The sequence below is a fragment of the Neolamprologus multifasciatus genome, chromosome 2 (genome assembly GCF_963576455.1).
Source record: "Neolamprologus multifasciatus chromosome 2, fNeoMul1.2, whole genome shotgun sequence".
NCBI lineage: Eukaryota > Metazoa > Chordata > Actinopteri > Cichliformes > Cichlidae > Neolamprologus > Neolamprologus multifasciatus.
The window spans coordinates 173,314-190,066 of record NC_140440.1 but is presented as its reverse complement, the minus strand read 5'-3'; the positions used below and the strand labels follow the sequence as shown (position 1 = coordinate 190,066).

At 45.5% G+C, this 16,753-nt stretch overlaps 2 protein-coding genes across 2 annotated transcripts in view; one reads left to right on the top strand and one right to left on the bottom strand.

Moving 5' to 3' along the window:
• polr2b (RNA polymerase II subunit B) overlaps nucleotides 1–16,753 on the top strand; it is a 221,312-nt gene that overhangs the window by 121,735 nt on the left and 82,824 nt on the right. The window lies entirely within an intron of this gene.
• On the bottom strand, nucleotides 1,147–15,519 carry rnf130 (ring finger protein 130). Its single transcript, XM_085183515.1, has 9 exons — nucleotides 14,952–15,519; nucleotides 14,520–14,816; nucleotides 9,786–9,977; nucleotides 6,805–7,055; nucleotides 5,919–5,990; nucleotides 5,165–5,241; nucleotides 4,908–5,004; nucleotides 2,829–3,015; nucleotides 1,147–2,599 (listed from the first exon to the last, which is right to left on the bottom strand). Exons 2-9 carry the CDS (start codon nucleotides 14,785–14,787, stop codon nucleotides 2,487–2,489), a joined length of 1,257 nt encoding a protein of 418 aa, XP_085039641.1. The 5' UTR covers nucleotides 14,788–14,816; nucleotides 14,952–15,519; the 3' UTR covers nucleotides 1,147–2,486.

The window sequence follows — 16,753 nt, the reverse complement described above, 5'->3', positions numbered from 1 at the left end:
TTCTGATGACACCACTCACGGTGGTTGGATGCATCAGCAGGGATGATGAGACAGAGTACCGGGCTGTGGTCGACTCCTTTGTCACGTGAGCAGAATCATCTGCAGCTCAATCCAGGGGGTCAGTGTGGACATTGTGGAGGACTATAAATACCTTGGAGTACACATTGACAATAAACTGGACTGGGCTACAAACACCACAGCACTTTACAAGAAGGGCCAGAGTCGTCTCTATTTTTTGAGGCGACTGAGGTCCTTCAACATCTGCCAGAAAATGCTGAGGATTTTCGACGAGTCTGTTGTGTTCAGTGCGATCCTCTGTGCTGTTGCATGCTGGGGGAGCAGGCTGAGGGTCGCAGATGCCAACAGACTCGATAAACTGATCCGTAAGGCCAGTAATGTTGTGGGGATGGAGCTGGACTCCCTCAAGGTGGTGTCGGAGAGGCGGATGTTGTCCAAGATAAAGACAATGTTGGATAACACCTCCCACCCACTCCATGACATGCTGGTCAGTCACAGGAGCACGCTCAGTGAGAGACTGAGATTACCCATAATGCACCACTGAACGACACAGGAAATCATTCCTGCCTGTGGCTCCCTGTACAACTCCTCCACCTAACACACTGTTTAGTGCAACAGCTACACCCTTCTTGCACTTGTTCTTTTTCAGCTATTTATTAATAAGTGACTTTTATGTATATATATATGCCTGTATATATGGTGCTATTCTTAGTTAGTGTATTGTCTGTCTTTGTTAATGTTTGTTTATAATGGAGCACTGTAACAAAAAATAATTTCCCCCAGGGATCAATAAAGTATTGATTCTGATTAACATGCGATCACGTCCTTTCATTATTTAGCTGTCTGCGTACATTTTCGTATGTTTTTAGAACTCACCTGTTTAAATTGTAATAAGGCAATATTAGGGGCGTGGCCTCATTGAGTGACAGGTGGATGGTTAAACTCTGCTAATTTTAGGCCCCAAACCGGACATCTGGACCGTGTTTGTGCTGTTGGAGCATTTTTAATGACATTATCTGACCAGTAGCACGGCTCTTTTTATATACACCCCGTCTCTGATATAGATTATTCTCTTTGGCAGGTTCTTCAGGTTGGCTCAGTTGGCCACAAAGAAACAGAAACTTTGCATGTTGAAGACACTTTGATGACATTTAATGCTGAGGCAGTACAGACACAGTGAACTAAAAGCGCCACGTCCTTCTTCAGCACCACCACCATGAAACAAAGAGACAAAGACAGAGAGACAGTTAGCAGCTGAGCGTCCTGCAGGACTTCAGGTCACTTCAGAGATAATACTGATCGATCAGTCAGGTTACAGATTGTATTATGCTGTTTATATACTGATTATTATTATTGTTAGAATAACAGAATGAGTAATTCAGAAGCTGTTTAATACACATTAACGGAGCAGTCCCTCACTTCAGGACCCCCAGTCTTTACTGCACAGACATGTTAGCAACGATCGGCATCTGTTAGTATTAGTTAGCAGCTCAGCAGCCTGCTTACTGTTTATCAGGATGACTGATGTACCCGTATTAATAGTGACTAAACAGTATGTGCATCACATTATAGTTGAAAATAATGAAAACCTCCTAATCTAACTTCTTAGAGGTGTCCACGTTAGATTTAGTCTGTCGCGGTCTACAGCAGGCTAACAGTTTCCCCTCGGCTTCAGCCTCTGTGCTAAACTATGCTAACATCATAGGTTGGATTGAATTAAATTCCTCGTCTTTACCCATCTCTGAGACGGGAATGTGAGGTTTCTGAAAATGCTGCGTTGTTCTTTAAATCTGAGGACAGAAGACCCAGAACGGTTTCCTGAGGAACGCCACACCCACTGGGAGGTTTCCTGAAGTGGTGGATCGGTCCTTTAATATTTTTTGCTACAGGGAGTTAATAGTTAACACTATTAAAGTCCACATGATTGTTTAGGGTCCAGGTCTAGTGTTCAGGTCCAGATCCGGGTCCAGAATTTCATCTGGCTCTTGTCCTGTCCAGGGACACAGAGGACTACAGATCTCATTCAGCACTTACAAACAAGAAAAAGTTGTGGTCCAGGTCTTTACTGGGTTCAGGAGCCTGTTAATGATGTCACCATCAGTCAGCCAGAGCTATGCCTGAACACAGAGACGTGGACAGGAAGTCTGGATTCAGGTGCTCTGGTTCAGTTCAGGCTGATTTGTTTGCTTCCACGTCTTCTAGTTTCCCTCTACTAGGAAAAAACAAACAAACACGAGAATCTCTAATTCAAGAGTGGGATCCAGACCAGGATCGAGACCCAGATTCAGACCCGGATGTGTTCAGTTTGTAGAAAATCTGGTAGAATAAATGATGGTTAAAGATCAGATTCACTCCCCCCCGAAACAGGAAACACTATATGAAGACTTCCTGTGTCCATAAAAGGTCCTACATCTCTCAGCAACTGGAATGGTGCTGTTGCTGGAGGGCAGTAACCGTGACAACCAGCCTCAGGACTTGTTGTCATCGTAGAGGTCGAGCGAAGCCCGTATATCCGGAAGCTCCATCTCACAGACGACGCTGCGAGGAGACATGGAGTTCCTGCTGAAGAAGCGACCGCCGCCTGGAAGGACAGAAGAACGTCTATCAGAGTTAATTCACTCAGCAGCAGATGCAGACGCATAACTCTTTACTTTTCAGTTTTACTTTGGTTGCTGGATAACGTTGCTCAGTTGCACTGTAAACTTGTTGCTCTACATCCACATGAAGTTGTCTTTTACTTGCCTAGAACATTTATTTGCAGTGACAGTGAATTACAGATGTTGTCTTTACTCTGTTGTCGTGTCACTTACTGGTCACGGCGATAGTGATATCGGCAGGTGTTCTGGGCGTGGCCTCAGAGTGGGTGGGGCTGAGTGGCTCCAGGCTGATGGATGGCTGGTTGTTGTCACTAAGGGGCGCACTCTGGCTGCCAGGTGCCTGACTGGCACCGAGACGATCCACATCCAACACAACGCTGTCCACACAGGGAACACTGGTCTGAGGACAGACAGAGGCAGTCACTCCCAGGTATAATTCAGACACACCTGATGTCTTATAGATGGAAATTTTCTTCTTCAGAAACACTGCGTTGCATCATTGATGCAGCCTGCACTTTTATTTCCAGGGCTTAACAAAGGGAAAAGTTCTGTGTCTAAATACATATTTAAGCAAGAATATTTCCTATAATTGATCAAACTAAAACAGACAAATGCACGAATTCCAGTGTTCTACCATCCATCCATCATCCATGCATCCATCCATCCATCGTCTCCTTCTTTACACTTCAGATACTTAACAAGTCTGAGTTATAATTGACAGTGCAAACCAAAGTCTTGGGACTGAGTGGTCTGTAATAACAAGCCAGATACCCCAAATTCCTGAAACAACATCACAGAGCGTCGCAAGAGATGCTGTCAAACACATTCTCAAAGCCCACAAAGCACACATGGAAAAGCTATTGTACACTCTCAAATATCCCTAAAAGGATAAAAAAAAACAAAAAAAAACACGTTGCTCTTCTTCAATCCAAATGTCATTTCGACTCTCCTGACTTCCTGTTGTAGCTGATGAGTGGGATAAATAAACGTGCACATCTGCAGTTTGTCCCATTTCAGTTAGAGAAAGGCTTACTGTTTTTTTGCAGTTTTATTGGACAAAGCATCACAACTTTGATGCTTTTAAAAGCAATGTGCTTTTTACAATAAAAATATTTACGTTTGCTCATGAATACAGCTTTACTGTAAATGCGAATGATATTTGTCAGCCTACAAAGATGAATTTTGAGTTTTTGATTAGACAGTAGGTATTCAGTGAAGTAACGCTGTGTGCAGACAGCAGATTGCTACAGTCTGAATATTGGTTCAACGCAGTGAATCACAAGAACTTAATCGATGCAAAGCAGGAATGGAAAACTGAACCTTTGCTAGCAAAGCTGCAGCTTCACATGGAGCAGTCTGGACCAGCTTTATCTTTTCTTAAAAGAACAACAGGTTGTTCTCAGAGTTTATCAAAGAGCGTTTGGTGGACTCTGTCATGCTAAAAAGAAACATTTTAGATAGTGCCTCTTCAGGTGGACTGATGACACTGCAGGAGATCTGGAGCTCCAGCTGAAAAATAAAGCGGACGCTAGCTCTGGACGAGAGCTGCGATGTCTGTGACGCCGCCCAGGTGAAGGATAACCAAAGAGCTCAAGACTGTGAGGAGCTGGCAGCAATGCACTCAGTGAAAGGACTGCAGGGAGGAACGTGATCATGCAGGTGTGTTTGTAGAGTCGGGGGCTGGAACGGGACAAACTGGCAGGTGTTCAAAATGTCAAATCTAAAAATCAGCAATGCTGAAGACTGGTGCTGTTTTTATTTTTTTGTCCCAGAGAGGAGAACTGTCCACACGTCAGGAGACATTAACACTCTTTGGAGAAAAACTTTCTCAGTGATGAAACAGTGACGATCACACATCTGCTATCCTTCACATTTCCACCTCAGAAATGTTCAAGCCCAGAACTGATGAGATTTTTCTCCCTGAACAAGACAAAGAGCTCAGAAATGCAGACAAAGTCATTCAACTACAAGCAAAACGTGGATAAAGTTAAAAGTCTTTAACATTTAGTAGAAAAATGCACATAAATGCAAACAGTGAGGAAATGTTGGTCTCTTTACCTACCTCACATTTCTGTTACCTCACTGTAAAATCTACCCTATCAGCAGAAAGACATCGAAATAATACCGAGTTCAGCTGCAACCATCCGCAACAGACCCAGTTTCTCACGTTAGCCAAGCTTGGTGTACGGTGAGGGCACGTCAGCCTGGTGTGAACGCTGGTTTGGATTACAACACATCTGGGTGTCTCTGTCTTTGTGTGTCAAACATGCCCATGTGTCAGCGAGGACTCACCGTGATGCCGAGAGCTTTGAGGATGTTCAGTTTGCACATGGGGCAGGTGCAGTGCTCCTTCAACCAGGGGTCCACGCATGCTTTATGAAAGACGTGTCTGCAAAGACACAGGCGTGTTATCAAAAAACATCACGCTACGTGTTATCAGCACAACATTAGACATAGTAGACAGAACGAGGAAGAGTTCATAAAACACTTAATTACAGAGCCAGACTGGTCTGAGACTGGAGAGCCTGCAGTAACAAGGTCAGACTCACTTGCAGGGCAGAATTCGAACCACATCGTTCAGCTGGTACACTTCGATGCACACCGCACAGTGGTTTGACTCTGTGTCCTACACACACACACACACAGAGGAAACAGGTCAGAGCTTTGCTGTGATGTTGTTTCTGCTGGTTCTGATAGTGCAGGGGTGGGGAACTCCAGGCCTCGAGGGCTGTATCCTGCAGGTTTTAGATGTGTCATTGATCCAACACAGCTGGCTTAAATGGCTAAATGACCTCCTCAAAATGTGTTGAAGTTCTCCAGAGGCCTGGTAATGAACTAATCATGTGATTCAGGTGTGCTGACCCAGGGTGAGATCTAAAACCTGCAGGACACCCACTCTCGAGGACTAACGTTCCCTACCCCTGTGATAGTGGCTCGCAGTCTTTCTGATTTATGTTTCTCCTCTGAACAACATCATTGCTGTTTCATCTGAACGTCAGCGACACGTTAACCAAACGGCTGTGAGGAAACCAGATGTTCACATGCTGCATTCAAAGAACGAGGATGTGAAGGATCCGGACGCTGAGCTCATTGTCTATGAACGAGTGAGGTGGAAACTTCATCGAGCAAAAACCTTTCTCAGACAGTTCTGCTCCAGCAGCTCTCTTTCCACGTGTTACAGCTCTGCAGAGGCCGTCACTCGCTGCCTGAAAGCTCACGTAAATTTAACCTTCTGGGTTTCGGAGCCTCATTCACGGGTCCTACATCACATGTGAAGGAGAAACAGCCAACACATGTGCTCACCTTGTCTCCTTTTTTCACCGTCCTCGTCTTCAGCTTTCCGATGGCTTTCTTTGCTGCATCTCCAAGACGATGCTGACAGAGTGAGAGGACAGAGTGTTAGAGTCACAAACATTTCCAGGATTTCAGTTTTGATTCTTTGTGAAATGTGTTCTGATCCGAGTCACACGACTAAACAAACTTCATCTTTACCAAGTCAGTCAGTGAACCTCTGAGCTAATGTGTTCTTCTGAAGCTACCTGGACTCAGAGTCTGCTCTTCTACAGAAAGACTGACTTTCATTGGCCCTTTGAAGAAGCTGCTTAAAGATGAGGCAGGAAACACCAAAAAAAGAGGAACATCTGAGTAACAGCTGTAAATGTGTGTCAAATGAAGAATGCTTTCATGAAGCGCACCGTGAAGGAAACTGCTGGTTTCCAAACAAACACGGCTCGGGTTTGGAAACACCAACACGGCAGGCAGGGCCATGTTGGAGGTGGAAAACGAATCAAACTATATGAACAAAAGTCCCAGAAGAACATCGGGGGAGCAGAACATGAGAAGAGGGGCGGTCAGCTGGTACAGAAATACAGTAAAGAAGAAAGTTAACCCTTCAGAGAGCTGATTGATCAGTCCTCGCAGGAAATACTGATGAGGTGAAGGAAGGATCTCAAAGTGACAACAGGAAGTGTCTGAAGGAGGTTTCTCCAGCTGGACTGAGTGAGATCAGGGCGATCGATCGCTGAAGAGCCCGACAGACTGTTTATCAGACCGTGTTTCTCTCTCCGCTCAGGAGCAGAAATCCTGGAAGCTCAGAGTCTTCACAGGAGGAGGAGGACAACACTCACATCAGCGGATATCACAGACTCGGGTACCTGAATGCAGCATCAGCCCGCGGCTAACGTGTTACCTGGCTGCGGTCGCGAGTGCTCGTGTAGCGGATCTTCTGGATGAAGTGAAAGATGAGCCAAGCTGACGAAATGATCATGAGGATGATGAAGGAGATGGAGACGAAGACCAGCGAGCCTCGGTTGATGTTCTTGGTGGGCCCGCGCTGACCAACGACCACGGAGACCAGAACCGTCATGTTCCGCTCAAGGTGGGCCAGGATCTCTTTACCGTACGCCTCTGTGATCATCACCGCCACGATGTCACCCGTGCCTGCAAACAGAATCAGAAACAGGGTGGCAGCAGGGACGGGGACGCCGTGTTAACAGTCATACAGTAAAGTGTACTGGGTGTACTGGCTTTAATGGGTTGACCACACGTTACAAGTTTAAAAGTGTTTGCAAAAACAAAAGCGTGTGTATCATGAGCGCTTAAACACAGCAGTTACTCTGGTGACGGTCTCTGCTCAGACGCTTCAGATCATTTAAACACTGCGTCGCAGTTCTTCTGTTAAAAACTGCTCGATGTTCGTTAAACCCAGACTCCAGGTCAGATTATCGAATCAGCCCAACATAACACTGTGAACCCTGATCTCAGACCAGCTGAAATCTGAGTGTTGGATTTGTATTGTTTATCATTTATGCTTAGAAATATCTACTTATATATGCTTAGAGTTTTATAATTAGTTTTAGATTGGTAGAGGTTTGATCCTTAACAGTCTGCAGAGACGTTGTGTGCATTCCAGAGTGTTCTGGCTTTCACACCCACATTCTGGGAGCATGGGTGAAGGCATACCTTCTCTTATTGTTTTATGGTAGGATAAACGTAACTATATCTGTTTTAGTCTAAGTGCCTTTTGTTTAGATGAACTGCTGGACTTCCAGACCAGCAGGGTTAGGGAAGTCTTTATGGGGTCACACTCTGACCACACACACACACACACACACACACACACACACTTACACAACGCATAGGCAAGGTACTCTTTGTTTGTATGTAGACGTCATATGTTAATGAACCTATGTATATTCATGTAACCTCAATAAAAGAGCAGTGTTACGGGGGAGCAGATGAGAGCAACTGGGGTCAAGCGAAGGAACGGCGTTTGTCCAGTTCTCTCCCGTGCACGAGAAACATGAAGAACTTCGCCTACTCGTGTCTTGCTTTGCTGTGTAATTAAATTGTCCTTAACATTCCAGCAAATAGGTTTATGCTACAAACCTATCACTGAGCTCATACAAAAGACCAGGATGTTCAGAAGGCAGCACGCGTCACGCCGATCAACTCGGTGCACCAGTACGGTTGGCTCTAATTTATTTTTACACCACCCAACAATCGAGATAAATAATCTGATCTTAACATGGAGTACTTCCTGTTTGTGTTTCTAAAACTCTAATTGGACGTCAGCTTTGTAATTAGTTTCTTTGTCTGTTGATCTCTTCATGCTGATGTTGTTCCCCATCATCACCTCGCTCTGTCCCACACACAGAGTGTGAGGTCACAGTGACCTCAGCCTCGAATGACACGTTGATCTATATTTAGACTGAACATCGACTCCACCCCCCGCCCGGCAGTCGTCACTTACCTGAACATCTCTGAGGGACGATGCTGCAGCACAAACCAGCGTCAGACTTTAATGAACAAAAACACTCGGATGTGAGTCCATCCTGCGATCAATAAATCAATACGCTAGGATCAGGGACCCCAGCATGCCATCACATTGTGGCACACGAGCTTGAGCTATGAACTCAAACAGCAGAAATTTTGTTTCGCTGATATCACTGTAGGCGTCCTGACACCTGGACACCAGCGTCCTTGTTGCCGCCATGGCGTCTTTTTTACACGCAGACATGGCCGTGCTCTGATGAGGGGGCGGAGGGCTACGCCAACACCAACCAGCTCCAGATAAGTGAAGCCATCACTGCAGCACCAAAGCCTGCAGTTCCTCTAATGTCCACCAGAGGGACCACAGTGAGTCGTTAAAGCTTTGCCGCTCTTTGGTCTCTGTAGCCAAAAGTACGGCGATTCTGTACTGAAGTACAAGTACTGATACTGGCGTTACAAAATACTCTGATAAAAGTTGAAGTCAAAGTGAAAGTGTAAGAGCTCTGTACTCAACTACCTGGCTCAATAATCATGTCCAGGCTGTGACCAGCTGAGCTGACCTGCTGCTGCAGCTCTTTGTGGATGTACACAACTGAACAGGATGTAACCCAATGCTTCCAGTCCCCACACCAACAGTACACAGTTTATACAAAGTTAGCATGAAGGTGGGATTTAATGACTGAATCTAAGCATCATCAGCTTAGCTTAATCTCTGCTAAAACTCATGTAAGCTAACTCTGATCACCACAGCCACTGTGTGCCGTCCAACACGGAGCTTTACTGTAAATTCACCAACTAAGCCGTTTATCATTCACCAAACTGCAGAAAAGTTTCATGCAGCCTCTGACTCACACGTCAGCTCAGTTTGTTTTGCAGGACATAAGACAGAAATATAACATCCCATCACACAGAGCTGTAAGTGAGCATCCTTCCCTTTAACTCTAAGCTCTCTTCTTCCTCTTCTGTCTTTCTTCCCTGACTGAAGTTAGCTCTCCCTGTGAAATCTGCAGCTGCAACACATTATGAGTCAAACTGCAAACAAACAGTTTGTGTCCTGATGTTTGTTGATGTGATAGAAACATTTAGTTTGAAGTCAAAAGTTATCTGAAAAATAAATACAGATATGCAGAAGTACAGTGAGGAAGTACGAATACTTTGATACTTCCCTGCTCTGTCTGCAGCTACTCCAGTTTAGCAAAGCTAGCTAGCTTTAGCTCATAGCTCTGCACACACTCGTCTAAATGTGGAGGTGCTTCACATACCAGAGGGTGGAGAATACGTCCATCTTTGCAGTGTGTAGCTAACTCTCAGGTAAACGTTTCACCTGTTCAGATGAGTAATATACTTGTGTGTGTGAACCGCTCGTCTCTGATTGGCTCGTGCGGCGAGCGCTCTGACCTTCGTGTCCCATCTTGACGGTGTCCACTGGGGAGTTGTTGTAGATGAGGACGGCCGTAGCGTTGTACGCAGCTGCCTTCAAGATCTTCTCCTTAAAGGTGCAGTTACCTCTCTGCATCAACGCCACCCAGTGGACGCTGCGGGGCGGGATCAGGAAGTGAGTGTTTGGGTCGCATCCCTGCCGGTCGACCACTGAGGAGAGGAAACCAAAGTCAGTTTAATGAAGTGTAACTAAAACGACTCAAAGGCGAGCTGCTCTACATTCGATAAATAACTCGTCTTTAATCGAGTGAATTTTCCCAGATCAAACAACGATGATCAATAAAAACACTGAGACTTCAGATTAATCAATACATAAACAATAATAACAAGAACAAAGCTGGCTGCTGATCCGCGTGTCATCAGTTAAAACACATTAAACCCCCAAACAGGCATGTCGACACATTACGGGTCAATCACTTCAGATGTTCATGTGAAGCTGATCGTCCTCTATAATGAAAACAACAAAAATCAGCTGATCTGTGGGCTCAGACCCACGTGTGGTCCCCCCCCCGCTGGGTCAACTTCAGACTTTTTGAGGTTTTCCCAGGTTTTCAGTTAATTTTATTTTCTGGGAGTTGATTACGTGAATCGAATGTCATGAAACTCCTCAAAGGAGTGAATCTGAAAGTCGGCCTGCTGCAGAGGATCATGGGAGTTAGCTGACAGCCCACCGGTGTGAGTCCAGTCCTCGTGGGACAGAGCACGCTATAGGATGGTTTAAATCAGCTGACCAGACTTTACACACATGGACAGACAAGAAGATGACATTTTGTAACACTTATAGTACCTCATTGATTTTAACAGAACCAAGGAGATGTGCAGCAGCTGTACCGTGAACTTTGAACTCAGCTCAGGTTTCACTAGCAGGTGCTCCAACATGCTTTTCTTTGTGGTATAGAGCAGTACGATATGACCAAAAATATTTATCATGATATACATTCAAAAATTTGCATATAACTGACAATATAATTGACACGAGACAAAATACTTTACAACTCCTCAACTTTATTAGTGCAACCCCCCCCCCCAAAAAAATCAATATATTTTCACTTACACAAGCAGCTTTTTTAAGTGCATTAAAGTTATATAAAAATTTAACAGTGCAAATGCAAATTCCTTGCTGACAGTTTAACCAAAAGGCATTTCCAGTGGAAACCGGCCGACATATCCTCAGCATAACCATGTAGAATATCCACAAAACTTAAAAAGAGGTTATACACACACAATACGGTAATATTATGTTGAAGCACAGTACGTATCACTCCGCCAGGCTCCTGCCTATGATAGCCGTAATGCTCCGACAATCCATCAAGCGGTGTGACAGATTTTTGAGCGCCGTGTACATAAAATCGTTTCGAGGTCAGTAAACACAACCAGAATTCATACATGAGGCACACGGGATTATAAGGGACACTAGATTTTCAGAAAAATCAAAGGATTGATTTTAAGTGTGCCGAAGGCCTGCTAGCATGCGCAACCAAAAATAGTGCTTTGTTGTGTATCTGAGGGATGAAAGCTAAACCAGTTCCACACCACTGAAGTTGCAGCATTTTTACAAACCAGTTCTGCTTCATCCGTTTCATTCAACGATCAACTTTCGCTCTTCTCATTCTGCGTCACTGTCATGTGCGTATGTAAACAAAGGGACTGCGCACGCGCGTTTTACCCATATTCTATCGCGATATTTCATTTTCTTATCGTTGCCCAACATTACACCGGTGTTACCGTGAACGGTATGATATAGCCCAGCCCTACTGTGTTATTGTCTTTATTGTGGAACGGCTGCATTCAGCTGCTGCTGTGGTTTGAGCTGGAAAAACACTGAACTCAGTTATTTTACTTTGTTACACGTCTGATTCATCACAGTTATAGTGACATGAAGGTCTGTGTGTGTGAGTCTGTGTGTGTGTTGGCGCTCCATCCAGCAGCTGCAGTGTCCTTGGACCATCTGACTGTAATCTGACACTTCGGAGCAGAGACTCTCCGACCTTCAGCAGCCAGAAAACCTCTGCAGTGTCTCGCACACACGTGCACATACACACACATGCATGCACACGCACGCACGCACACACACGCACAATCAACTTCATCAGCTGCTTCCTAGTGTTCATGGGAGCAGCTGATGGAGTGGATGGTGTGTGTGTGTGTTTTTGTTGACAGTGAATGTTGGTGTGTGTCACTGAATTTGGCTGATTACTCTGACGGCAAAGAAAACCACAAATCAGCTTCTCTTAAACTCACACCTTTTTCTGAAACAAAGAGATAATCAGAGTAACTTCCAGGATCCTCCATCAGTGGGTTAGGCCACATCCACCTTTTCTCTTTTTCTCCTGAACAGCTTTGATGCGTTGCTCATACCGAGGCTCTGAGCTAGCTTTACATTTGGCCTCTTTTCCTGTGTTCAGCTGAATGAGGGTGTTTTTAATTGCTTCCTGTCAGTGTGGACAAGCAGCACCTGAAAACTCCTCACCTGTCTTCAGCGCACACAGCCTTCAGAGGAAGCTGTTGTACCTCTGATATCTGCATTTTGGTCGCTACTCATGCCTGGTGGTGACAGGTGGGGGTAGGGACAAACACTGTTGGGCTGGGCCATATCATACCATTCACGGTAATACCGGTGTAATGTTAGGCAATGATAAGAAAATGAAATATTGCGATATTTCATTTTCATGGGTAAAACGCGCATGCACAGTGCCTTTGTTTTCATACGCACATGGCGGATAAAGCATGGCGGAGAATGAGAAGAGCGAAAGTGGATCGTTGAATGAAACAGATGAACCATAATTTGTTTGTAAAAATGCTGCAACCTCCTTGGTTTGGAACAGGTTTAGCTTTCGTCCGTCAGATACACAGCAAAGCACTATTTTTGGTAGAGCATGCTAGCGGGCCGTCGTTATTACCGAACTGATTTTATGTACACGGCGCTCAAAAATGTTTTAGTACGACTTTGCTAAGCTACGTAGCCGCATTGCTCGGCTTGTCGGAGCATTACGGCTATCGTAGGCAGGAGCCTCGCGGAGTGATACGTACTGTGCTTCAACATAATATTACCGTATTGTGTGTGTATAACCTCTTCTTACGTTTTGTGGATATTATACATGGTTATGCTGAGGATATGTCGGCCCGTTTCCACTGGAAGTGCCTTTTGGTTAAACTGTCAGCAAGGAATTTGTATTTGCATTGTTACATTTCTATATAACATTAATGCACATAAAAACAGCTGCTTGTTTAAGTAAAATACATGGATGGGGTTTTTTGCACTAATAAAGTTGCAGAGTTGTAAAGTATTCTGTCTCGCGTAGATTATACCGTCAGTTATATCGTTATCGCAAATTTTCACATATATATTGGGATAAACATTTTTAGCCATATTGCCCTGCCCTAATACACTGGCAGGTAACTAAACAGCTACACTTTCACACCCAGCTCAGTCTGCACCACCTTAGACCAGTACAGCATCCACATCACACCACATTACTCCTGTCAATCTCCTGTTCCCCTGTAGTGACCGAACTCCTTGAGCCAGGAACCCTTGCCAAACTCAGAGTCTGCCTTCCACCTTTGTGGCTGAGAACCAAGTGCACTTACACTCCCCCTTAAGAAGCTGAATGTTAGCCTTCTTTATCCAAACGTGTGCCTGGGATCATCGTCCTATTGGAACACCCAACTGTGTCCAAGCTTCGACCGAGTAGCTGTTGATGAGAATATTGAGGTGTTCCTCCTGTACCTGAACCACTGACAGCCCAGACCATGAAGCTACCACCACCATGCCTCAGTCGTACAGAGTCCTTATGCTTGAAAGCCTCCAAAATCCAAAATGTGTGCTGTACAATTATTCCACCATGGAGGCAGAACACCCACAGACTCATGTCCACAATGAATGGATGAACTTCTGATAACAGCCAGCTACAAAACACGGCTTGTGTTTGATCAGCTGGTCCTCCCATTTGATCAAAGAACCTGATTTAAATTATATCTTTAGTCTATAAAAAAAATAACAGAGAGCTCAGAGATGATCTGGACCTTCAGCCAATCGTCTACTGTTCACTGAAGCCTCATCAGAAATGTCTCCGTGATGGACGGCTGTTAGGAAGACGTTCTTAATGAAGGGAAATGGGAAAATGACGAGAACTGGACTGAAGACCAGAGGAACAGGTCTGCAGGACAGATGGATCCACATCATGGTCAGTGTGTACGAGGAGGTCAGGAGGTGGTCCGACTGTCTGCAGCCATCTGTGAGGCACGGTGGAGGTCATGGTTTCAGCTGCAGGTCAGTCAGTGGTGTTGGAGATTTTTGATAAACTCATGAATTATGAAAAGTGCCATGAACAGTATCGGTCATGGATGGGCCTCCCCAGAGCCTGGAGCTCAGCATCACTGAAGCATTGTGGGGTCATCCTGACAGAGGACACAACAAGGCAGAAACATCCAGATAGCTTTGAATGTCCTTGAAGAACCTCTCCTGAAGATCCTGCTCAGAGAGCTGAAGGATGAAGCTGCTCACACCAAATATTCACTTTATTCACTCGTTACAAAAGTACATTCAGTTTTTGCCTCGTTTACTGTGTTTCCATGTATTTTCCTACAAAACATAACCAAATGAGGGCTGACTCTGACCAGAAACATGTGGAAACGTCCACTCAGCATTCATTTTACTGACACTGCAGGTGACAGGTGTGTGTGCTCAGATACCTCCGTGATGCGGTGCAGGTGCGACGATCACACCCCTGGTGTCGACCTTGGGGGAGTTCTGTCCATACTTCCCGTCATCGCTGCTAATCACATGGATGGCGTTTCCTCGCCCGTCCAGCACCGTCGCATTCACTGTAGCGCTCACCGACTCCTCCACCACCATGTTTGTGTCAGAGCGCCCTGCTGACACAGAGCGAGCCTGCACCGGGACCAGGACCAGGACCGGGACCAGGACCAGGACCGGCGGGAGGGGTAGACGGGTCCGCATCCTCACAGCGTCTCCTGGTCACATCCAAACTGTGAGAAAGAGAAACAAAGTTTATGAGCAGGGCAGCAACAACGGCTCGGGAGCTTCCTCTGCTTTAGGAAACAGGAAGTCCTCAGCACTGTGGATTTATCATTTATCACCGTGAACGAGACGCGGGCTCTCACCTGTCACTGAGAGTCTGTCCTCCAGATGTTGGTCTCTTTGTTTACATTAATCCTCCGGATGCTGTTTCCCGGTTGGCTCTCCAGAAGATGATGTGTTATTCCTCTTTTGTCCTCCAGATGATCCTTTGTCTCCAGATGTGAGCTCGTGTTCGTTAATCTCTGGGTTCAGGCTGGAAGGTGCAGCTCGGACATCTGGAAGGTCGGAGCATCAGCAGCAGGCCAACATCTGTTGTTTGCATCCCGGAGCCTCGCGCTGGTTGGAGCCCGGATGGTAGCTCGGAGGTCGGGGCAGAATAGCTCGTTTTCAGCGGACTGCAGCCGCCTGCGGTTCCGTTAACAGTGACTGAGCCTCCGCCGTCTGCCGCCAGGTGCAGGCAGACACACCGGCGGGCTCCCGCTCACCGCGCTCCCCCGGAGGTTCGGTGAAATGCTCGTGAGAGGATTTGGCTCGTGCTCGGTGTTTTTTCCGGTTTGCCGCCGGTGAAAGCTGCGCGCTGCGGAGGATCGAGCCCCGTCTCCGTCTCTCCGATCAGCGAGAACTGCGCAGGCGCACACTGAGGGGCCCGGGCTTCATGTTTTGTAGCTGAGATTTGGATCAGCTGTCGCGATACCTGCAGAGAGGCGGAGCTAATAGTAACAACGACGACGATATCGGCTGTATCCGTAACAAGTATTATACTGTAAAAGCAACAGGCTGCACCCTGCTTCAGCTCCTGTGCAGAGCTGAATATTAAATATGTGCAAACAACAGCATGTTTTCAGTCTCTTGCCACATCTTGTAAAGACAGTAACAATTTTTTTTAAAAGCTTGTACTTCAGTAACTCCTCATTAATCAGGAACTATGGATTAAAGTACTGTAGTGTACTGTAGTACTGAAAAAAAATGTAAGAGAAGAACTTCAGATCCTGAGTGTGTGAGGACAGAAGAATCAGCCTTATTTCAATATTGAGGGATAAAATTTATATTTGAGTTTGATGGTTCTGTTGTCTTTGTGATTACTAGTGATGTGACGTTCTGTATCGAGGCTTCGAAGCGTGTGTCGAGTAATGGAGGGGACGTTTCCGCGAAGCGCGTATCGAGGCTTGCTTCATTTATGGGAGGAGCTGAAAATGATGACGTCCGAAGCCTCGCTGCCCGGCTGTACCACGTGACTGGTTCATGAAGCGGTTCGAACTTTGCCGCGAGATATGACAGCGATATAAACCCCTCAGACTTCATTCAAAAATGTAGGTGTTTGATGGAGAGTTGCGGTTAGTGAGAGTTAGAGACAGTTTGGAGACAGTTTGGAGGTTTATGAGAGTGAGGAGAGAAAGTCAGGAGAGTATGGAGCCAGCTAAGAAGAGGAGGATGTCCTCCCCTGTGTGGGAACATTTTGATTTTATTCCTCCCAACAAGGTATATAAATTTCTACAGAAGATGTATTTTCATAATACTGATGGTGCAATAAAACATATGTTAAGCGGCTTTACTTTTGTACAAGGAGAAGTGTTTGCTATGTGCCAGGGAGCTGGGATATAACAACAACACCTCATCCATGCTTAGGCACTACAGAGCTTTGCATGAGAATAAGGGGAACACCGATTGTGGAGCAAGACCAGGTGAGCCATCAAATGTCATGATAATATAGCATGCAGTAATGTTACTAAATGATATAACAATATTATACAATGCAATAAGTGACGTGTGTGATATTTATATTTGTGCTTTGTTTTTGTTGTCTTTCCTCAGGAGAACAATCTCAAATAGATGAAGACCTGGTTAGCATGGTGATCGAGGACTCCCAGCCATTTAGCATTGTGGA

Excerpts from the sequence above, each read along its gene's own strand:
- rnf130 (XM_085183515.1), bottom strand. The coding sequence starts at position 14,787 with ATGCGGACCCGTCTACCCCTCCCGCCGGTCCTGGTCCTGGTCCCGGTC. Across the intron at positions 9,978-14,519 it reads ACCTGCACCGCATCACGGAG|TGGTCGACCGGCAGGGATGC; the intron begins GTATCTGAGCAC and ends TCCTCTCCTCAG. Across the intron at positions 2,600-2,828 it reads TATCACTATCGCCGTGACCA|GCGGCGGTCGCTTCTTCAGC; the intron begins GTAAGTGACACG and ends CTGTCCTTCCAG.